Source organism: Chenopodium quinoa, unplaced genomic scaffold, assembly GCF_001683475.1.
Source record: "Chenopodium quinoa cultivar QQ74 unplaced genomic scaffold, ASM168347v1, whole genome shotgun sequence".
NCBI classification, from domain to species: Eukaryota; Viridiplantae; Streptophyta; class Magnoliopsida; order Caryophyllales; family Amaranthaceae; genus Chenopodium; species Chenopodium quinoa.
In genome coordinates this window covers 1,733,755-1,743,403 of record NW_018743206.1, presented here as the reverse complement: position 1 = coordinate 1,743,403, position 9,649 = coordinate 1,733,755, and the positions used below count along the sequence as shown (strand labels likewise).

General features: G+C 39.9%; 1 protein-coding gene across 1 annotated transcript; it reads left to right on the top strand.

Moving 5' to 3' along the window:
• Nucleotides 1-5,573: 5,573 nt before the first annotated feature.
• On the top strand, nt 5,574-6,464 carry LOC110734095. The gene has a single exon (XM_021914154.1). The coding sequence runs from the start codon at nt 5,574-5,576 to the stop codon at nt 6,462-6,464; it is 891 nt and encodes a 296-aa protein (XP_021769846.1).
• Nucleotides 6,465-9,649: the final 3,185 nt, after the last annotated feature.

Here is a 9,649-nt window from a genome sequence, read left to right as displayed (position 1 = left end):
GGTCAGAACAATAACAGACAGGCATTGTAAACAAAGGAAAATTGTCAGCCGGTGTAAGTTAGCCGGCCGAGGCACGTTTTTCGAACATGCTGCTAAGTCTACAGGCGGGCAAAAAAGCTTCGTCCCTTATAAACTCATGTTTGGGCACCCAGTTTCTAGGCACCCTTATTATCTCTCTGGTTGAGAGGGTGGAAGGGACGAGCTCAAAAAAGCCAAAGTCCAGTATTGCTTCTCTATCCTCCTCCGGCACTGGGGGCATCCGGCATTTCTGCCCCAAAAGTTCAGGTTTCCGGTTGTACGTCCGGAACTCTCTGTTTTCCTCTTCGGTTGGAGCCTTGACCAGATAGAAGCGGTTCTTCCAGTCCGACCACTTAGACGGTTTGTTGAGTGTCATGAGGTACTAGGGTTAAGTGGTCAGGGTATATCAGGCTCTCCAGCCGCCTGGGCTCCTACTCAAGTAGTGCATATGGGCAAAAGCTTCCCAGCCGGGGTTCAGATCCTGCATTTCGCAGGCGGCAATGTACCCAAGAATATTCACCTAGGAGTTGGGGGTGAGTTGTCAGACGCCCAGGCCATACCCCCTGAGTATGGCCTTTATTGTGTCATGAAGAGGGAAGCGGAGCCCCGCCAAGAATGCCGCCTCGTAGCAGCCAAATCAGTCGTTTGCGTTGCGCTGGTCATCCTCCCAGGCAATTGTCCCCTTCTCAAGAGGGACCGCCAGTCTATATCCAGCCCCAAGGGGCCATTTGAGGACGAAATCTGCCAAGTTATTCCGCATAATGGCCCTATCATTGGCAGAGACGGTGATCATCAAAGGATCACCCTTAGTTTGCCAGGAGGGTCTCTCCTCCTCCTCACTATTGACGGATGGTGTTAGATAGCTAGAGCTGCTCTCCACAGGTCCAAGTGCAGAGCCGGAAGCAGAGGAGGAGGCCTCCTGGGATGAGTTTTTTCGCTCCCCCATATCAGAAACAGAGGTGGCTTCCTCACCGCCTCCCTGATCAGAGCCTAGAATGCCATTACTAGGCGTACTAGGGGCACCTCCAAGAGATCCCATGGCCGCCTCAGTTAGGGCCCTCTCATCAGGCGGTAACTCGTCAGAGCCCCCGCCTCTGTAATTGGGATCCACAGTCGTCTTCCTGGTTCTGGCCATTGTGTCCTGCACAGACACGGAGACGGTCGGATTGGGAGACAAACAAGGCAAATCCCAGAGTCTATAGGCGGTATTTCCAATCCTAGACTCAGCCGTACTAACGGACCGGCTGGTCTCATTATTATGTCCCGGATGGGGGTATAAAGGGTCCATCTAACTATGGGACAAATAAATGAGAAAACAAACAAAAAACTCAAGCGTAAATACATGGAAGAGCTTGAAAGAATAGAGGCGGTACCTAAAAGAAAGAGGGAGAAAACCGCTTGGTCACTGGGAATTTCTTGAGTTTGCTTGCGAAGACACAGGCGTCTCTTGAGCCGGATGTGTTGTTTGAAGTGCAGATGCAAATTCAGCTTGCTATCAAACCCCCCAGACGGTTATAAACCGGATGCGCACACGGAAACTATCTCAGAAAAGCTCTCAACACCGACTGCTCTCGAAAATCAGAAAATTTTCCAAGTTTGTAAATGAGGGCTTGGGGAGGGGACTTGGCTATTTATAGGCTCCTCCTCAGAAGGCGAAGAGTCCTGACTCTTCACCTTCTGCTTCTCCCGCCTTTTCACCCAAACAGCCAGAGGCCAAGAGATTCAAAAAAAAAAAAAAAAAGAAGGGGATCTTCACAGGTGCCACGTGGCACAGCCACGTCAGCACCTGTGAGGGGCAAATGTTTAGGGTAAAAATACCCTAGACACGTGGCCCAATGGGCCGGTGACACGTGGCGTATCGCCATTGGTCAATAGGGCTCCAGTTGTCACGTGTCCTTGGAACCCTTCATGGGGGACTTGTCTGTCCCACTATAAATAGTGGGACAAACCTCATTAATGGGGCATTCATAAATACAAACACAATTACCGATCAATATTAATTGCGGAATTCTCCCAATCTGCGAGAAGTACTTTACCTTTTCCGTACTTTTTCCTCCTGTACGTATACTAACTTGATCGTCAGAGGCGGAGCTCCTATCCACCGGAGTCTTCGTGATCTTGCAGGTACAGGCATCGGCAGCTCAGTCTCAGAATTGTAACTCTCCCGCAGGCAGAAAACCCCGAAACACTAACCTATTTGCTTAATTGGTAAAGCATTATGCAAATGCACAAAGGATGTGGGTTCGAATCCCACGTAGGTTCATTTGTATTTACTTTAAGAAATATTTTATTTACTTAAACTTATTTTGTATCTACTTTTACTACTTAGAAACTCAAGCTCACTTATCCAAGGATTAAAAGTATGACAGAAGGTTTTATAATCTTATACTACGTATTTAAGCATTCATAGCAATTAGAGACTGTCAATAAGCATTTCTTCATAGCAATTTCCTGATTTTAGAAGTAGAGAAGGTGAATTTCATTTCAATTTACTTTAATAAATATTTTATTTACTTTAACTTATTTTATTTATTTTAACTTATTTCATCTGGTCTTAGCAACTGATTTTGAAGTTGCTGATGTTGTCTTTGCTCATTTTATTATTGTCAACTTTATATACACTAGTCTACTAGCTCAAGAGGTAGAGCATTGTGCAAATACACAAAAGATGTGGGTTCGAATCCCACGTTGGTTCATTTGTATTTACTTTAAGAGATATTTTATTTACTTCAACTTATTTTGTATCTACTTTTATTACTTACAAACTCAAGCTCACTTATCCAAAGATTAAAGGTATGACAGAAGGTTCTATCACTTATACTAGATATTTAAGCATTCATAGCAATTAGAGATTGTCAATAAGCATTTCTTCATAGCAAATTCCTTATTTTAGAAGTAGAAAAGGTGAATTTCATTTCTATTTACTTTAATAAATGTTTTATTTACTTTAACTTATTTTGTATCTTCTTTTATTACTAGAAACTCAAGGTCACTTATCTAAGGATTAAAGATATAAACATGTTGGTAAACTAATACCCTGCTTTTTCTTCTTAGCAATGTGCACCCTAGACTGAATAGTTGTGAGTAGATATAATTTACTTTTAAGTAAATACTATTTACTTTTGAGTTAATATTATTTACTTTTGATTTACTTTTTAGCTACTTTGATATACTTTTGAGATGTTTTGAATTACTTTAGAGTGTTTTGTAATTACTTTTTAAGATAACCTATGTAGGAATCGAACCTACACTTCTATACATCCGCATAGTGCTATACCATTTTAGCTAATTAAAGTTTCTTTAGTCATTTATCATTTCAAGATATTTTATTATTCATATACTTTAGAGCTGATCTGATTTACTTTAATGATATTTTGATTTACTTTTTAGCATTATTTGTTTACTTCAGAGTAATTACGATTTACTTTTGACATATACTGTATTAATTTATATTTTTTTAGTTTTTCTACTTTTGAGATATTTTGATTTACTTTTGAGATATATTGAATAACTTTAGAGTGTTGTGTAATTACTTTTTAAGATAACCTATGTAGGAATCGAACCTATATCTCTATGCATGCGCATAGTGCTCTACCACTTGAGCTAATAGGTTTACTTTAAAGTCTTTTTTATTCACTTTAGACTCTTTTTTATTTACTTTTTTCACACCAAAAACCGCATGAGCTAATCTGATGTGTTTGGATACAGTAAAGTGTATGGACAATAATTTAAAATATTGGCATTCTAAAGCTGCCCTGTCCTAAAATCCTAAATGGCCTAGACTAGGGATCCAATTTGTAAATTACAACCATCCTAATATACAAACAATTCATCGTAAAAGCCTCCCGGTACTTTGTGACTTGATCTATTTTTGGAGCTTAGAAGCTCAACCAAGGTTTTATCAGGATCGGGATCCTACTTTGAATCAGTGAGAGGAGTAGGATCGAATCGACAAAATCGGATCGTAGAATCGTAAGATTCTACAAAATTGATAAAAATAGTAATAAAAGGGTTGTTACACAATTAGATAACATTTTTTAAGCCATAAAAATGGTAAAATTTATAGTTTTAGTAGTTGGATAGTAATTTTCTTAGCTTAGAGAAAAGTTTGATTACATTAGGCTCATTTTAATAAGTAAAAAGTAAAAAGTAAGATCGTACGATCTTGACCGATCCTACTCGATTCTGACCGATCCTGCACGATTCTGTACAAACTAATAATAGTTTAAATGAAAAACAGGATCGTCCGATCCCACCCGATCATGTACGATCCTGACCAATCCTACAACGATCCTGCTTACTCTGCGATTCTGCATCCGATCCGAATCGTTTGGCTAAAATGGGATCGTAGGATCGCACGATCCTACGATCCGGATCGCGATTTTGACAACGATGAGCTCAACTCAAGATCCCCATTACCCCTCTTTCTGAAAAGAAGTTTCACCACACAGGTTCAAGTTTTAAATTTCAACACATAACTGCCTCACATTTTACAGTGGCCAAGTAAATACCTTCGTTTTTGTGTTTTACCAACATCATAAATTTAGAAATGTATATAAGTAAAAGCAGTCGATGACAAGGTTTATTGGGCATTTTAATAATAACAAGCAACTCAGAGAACAAGAGATATTGATCGAACTGTAATTGATATGGCAGCAAGCAATCAAGTTCAAACTAAAGTCCAAGAAGTTCAAGCTACGGTCCATGCTTTGTTCATCCACGAAAAGTCCAAGTCTTTGGATGCTAATTTCGTGGGATTCTCTTCCAAGAATCCTTTTGTTTCTTGCCTTAAATGGGAAGAGGACAAAGGGGACAAAGTAACCAGTTAAAGGAGCATCCAAGAAGACTTTCAAACAGCCACAAGGAGTTTCAAACAGCCACAATTAAACAGCCACATTTAAGTGGGGGTTACAAGCTTGGTTCATGGCGATTTTTGTGGGGAATGATTATGAGTTGTTTGCTGTTTGTTTTAGTCATTTAAAGCTTTGATTAGGGGGTTATTTTTCTGTCAAAGAATGCATGTAATAGCTGCCATTAAGGCCTCAAATAAACAGCCATTTTCGTGGCCTAGTAAAGGCGTGATTCTAGGCTTGAATCATGCCTAGCTTTTAGTTTTGTTTTTAAGCATGTAAAAGGAGTTACAAAGCTTTTATTGAAGCTTGTTTCTTCTGTTTTAGGCATGTAAGTTAGGAAGTTGAAGAGTTCCTTTAAGGATTGTAAAGCTTCCTATAAATAGAACACTTGCCATTCGTTTTAGGCAAGAGTGATTAAAAACAACAAAATCTGATTTTCTTTGTGAATTTCTTGTGTTACTTTGTGTTTCACGAACTTATACTTTCTTTACTTAGTGTTTAGTTAGTATAAGCTTGATAATCTAGCCTTACTTTGTGTTTGGTCAAGTTTATCCACCACACACGCAATTTAGAACCCGCTTCTACATTGAGTGTTTATCTTGTTTTCTTTTGTGACGAACTTGATTCTAATTGAACTAGCCCACTCCAAAACGATCCTAATCCACTTACATATCAGTTGGTATCAGAGCAAGGCCTTGGAGAATGACTCCAGGTTCATCCAACTCACCATCTCACGAAGTGATGAAAGACATTCTTGGAAAACTCCAAGAAATGCATGACGAAATGAAAAAGCATGAAACAAGGATGGATGCCATTGCGGACCTATGCCTTAGACAAGGTAGAAGGTTAGAGGAATTAGAAAATTCCACACCCACCCAAGGTGAATCACAATTCCGTGGTCACCAAGATGATAGAAGTGTCAAGCTAGACCTTCCCGACTTTGATGGTTCTAGTGATCCGGAAGTTTTTTTTGATTGGGTACGTAGGATGGAGAGTATCTTTGAGTATAAGGAGTATGATGATGCTAGGAGTTGTAAAATGGCGGTTCTTAAGTTAACCAAGCTTGCTGGGCTTTGGTATGATAATCTAAAGGCCAAGAGGAGAAGAGAAGGAAAAGATAAGATTGAGTCATGGATGAAACTCAAGAAGAAGATGGAACAACGTTGGGTTCCACATGAGTATGTGCAAGATCAATATGTCAAATTGACTCGCCTAGCTCAAGGTGAACGAAGTGTTGATGACTATGTGCGAGAGTTTGAGAAACTCAGTTTGGTGTGTGATATGCAAGAGAAGGAACCACTCAAAATTGCCCGTTTCACTAAAGGGTTGTCTAAACCAATCTCTAATAAGGTGGATCTCCTACCTTATTCCACCTATGAAGAGGTTGTGAAGGCTGCTAGAAAGGTTGAGGCACAACACAAAGAAGATAAGCCAAGACCTACATCTAGGCTTCCTTACAAAGCTTTTTCTTCCATGGGAAAAGGCGAGGTTGCTTCTAAATCCACTTTTACTCCTAACTCGTCCAAAGGTTATGGAGGAAAAAACGGATTCCAAGCAAGAAATCCCCAAGAGGACGTGTTACAAATGCCATGAGAAAGGACATATTGCTAGTGAGTGTCCAAAACGGAACACACTCACCATCCATGAAGGAGGGTATGATTCCGAGGAAAATGAGGAAGAGGAAGAGGAATATGAGGAGTATGGGGCTGAAGAAAACGCCACTCCATTGTGTGGTGTTGTAAGAAGGATCCTACATTCCGAGCCTCTCAAGGATGTGCAACAAAGAGAGAATCTTTTCCATACGAGGTGCAAGGTACGGGACAAGATTTGTGATGTGATTGTAGATGGTGGTTCTTGTACGGATGTGGCCTCTACTGAACTTGTAAGCAAGCTTAAATTACCCACTCGTGAGCATGCTAAACCTTACAAGTTAAATTGGTTAGATAACGAAACCGGTTTGAAAGTTAAGAAACAAGCACTAGTTTCTTTTACAATTGGAAATTTTCATGATGAACGTTGGTGTGATGTTTTGCCTATGAGTGCGTGTCATATATTGCTTGGTAGACCATGGCAATTTGATCGAAGTGCTTTGCATGATGGTGTTTCTAATGTCTATACGGTCACTAATCATGGGGGAAAGAAAATCAGGTTACTTCCTTTACCTCCAAAGGTTGAACCTATGGTGGAAAAGAAACCTAACTATTTGGTTTCTAAGAGTGAGTTTGAGCGTGAATTTGCTATGGAAGGGGAAGGGTTTTTACTTGTTGTTAAACCTGTTGATGATACCTATTCCTATGTTACTAACTCACCGTCTTTGAAGGAATTGCTAGAAGAATTTTCTGATGTTTTTCCTAGTGATTTACCACAAGGATTACCTCCATTGCGAGGTATTGAACATGCTATTGACTTGATTCCGGGAGCTCAATTGCCTAACAAACCAGCCTATAGGTGTAGCCCCGATCAAGCCAAGGAATTGCAAAGACAAGTAGAAGAACTTATGGAAAGAGGTTATGTACGTGAAAGCCTTAGTCCATGTGCCGTTCCTGCTCTTTTGGTGCCTAAGAAAGAGGGAACTTGGAGGATGTGTATTGATAGTCGTGCCGTCAATAACATTACTATCAAATACAGATTTCCTATGCCAAGGCTTCAAGACATGTTTGATGAGTTGAGTGGAGCCAAAATTTTCAGTAAAATTGATTTGAGAAGTGGTTATCATCAAATGCGAATTCGTGAGGGAGATGAGTGGAAAACAGCTTTCAAGACTAAGCAAGGCTTGTACGAATGGCTTGTCATGCCATTTGGTCTTTGCAATGCTCCTAGTTCGTTTATGAGACTCATGACTGAGGTATTGCGTCCTTTTCTAAACAAATTCATTGTTGTATATTTAGATGATATTCTAGTATATAGCAAATCCATAGATGAACATTTGTTTCACTTAAGATCTTTATTTGGGGTTTTGAGGGATAACAAATTGTATGGTAAATTAGAAAAGTGTGCTTTCATGTGTAACCATATTACTTTCCTAGGCTATGTTGTATCTAGTGAAGGTGTACAGGTTGATCCCGAGAAAGTCAAGGCTATTGCAACATGGAAGGTGCCGAAAGATGTGCATGAAGTAAGAAGTTTTCATGGTCTTGCTTCATTTTACAGAATTTTCATCAAGAACTTTTCATCCATCACGGCTCCTTTGACCGAATTGTTGAAGAAAGGTGCATTTCAATGGAGTGAAGCTGCCCAAAAAGCTTTTGATGAAATCAAGGAAAAGTTGTGCAACACTACGGTTCTTGCATTACCAGATTTTGATAAGTTGTTTGAGGTTGAGTGTGATGCAAGTGGCGTGGGCATTGGTGCGGTTCTTATACAAGGAAGAAGACCAATTTGTTACTTTAGTGAAAAATTAAGTGGTGCTAAGCTTAATTATTCAAACTATGATCGTGAATTCTATGCCATTGTTCGAGCTCTTGATCATTGGTCACATTACTTAAGGCCTAAACCGTTTGTTCTACATTCGGATCATGAAGCCTTAAAATTCATTCATGGCCAACAGAAACTTAATTACCGACATGCTAAATGGGTTGAATTTCTTCAATCTTTTACATTTAGTTCAAGGTATAAGGAGGGCAAGAAGAATGTGGTGGCGGATGCTTTGTCAAGAAGAAGCTATCTCTTAGCTATGGTGCATACGAAGATTCTTGGGTTTGAACACTTGAAAGGTCACTATGAAGAAGATGAGGATTTTTCGGGAAAATTCAAGAAACCTACTCAAGACTATACGGTTCAAGATGGGTTTTTGTTCAAAGGCAACAAACTTTGTGTGCCTAAGAATGGTGTGCGTGAGCTTTTGGTTCGTGAAATCCATGGGGGAGGGATTGCTGGTCATTTCGGCATACATAAGACATTGGAGATGCTTCAAGAACATTTCTATTGGCCTCATATGGTGAAGGACGTGACTCATGTTGTGGAAAGGTGCTCTACTTGTCAAAAATCCAAGAGTACTTTTCACAAAGGTCTTTACACTCCATTACCCGTTCCTAATGTTCCATGGGAAGGAGTGAGCATGGATTTTATTGTGGGTCTTCCTAGGACTCAAAGGGGGAAAGATAGTATCATGGTGGTAGTGGACCGTTTTTCTAAAATGGCTCATTTTGTTCCATGCCACAAAACGGATGATGCTTCTAAAGTTGCTGATTTATACTTTAGAGAAATCATTCGTTTACATGGGGTTCCAAGGACCATTGTTTCGGATAGGGACACTAAGTTCCTTAGTCATTTTTGGAGAATCTTGTGGAAATTGGTGGGTACTAAGCTCTTATTTAGTACTTCTCATCATCCACAAACGGATGGTCAAACGGAAGTGACTAATAGAACCCTTGGTGCTTTGTTACGTAGTCTAGTGAGTAGAACTCAAAAGGATTGGGATGTTAAGTTAGCCCATGCCGAATTTGCTTACAATAGGTCCCCTTCATCAACCACTACTCGTAGTCCTTTTGAAGTGGTGTATGGGATTAATCCTTTACTACCTATTGAGTTAATTCCTTTGCCTAAAGGAGACTTGATACATGGTGAACCTAAGAAGAGATGGGAAGCATTTCAGAAAACATGCACCAAAGTCAAAGAGAAGATTGAGGCTATGAACAAAGTCTACAAAGACCGTGCAAATAAGAACCGAAAACAACCTACATTTGCTAAGGGTGACTTGGTTTGGTTACACTTAAGGAAAGAACGTTTTCCTAACCTAAGGAAAAACAAGCTCATGCCTAGGTCCGATGGTCCCTTTC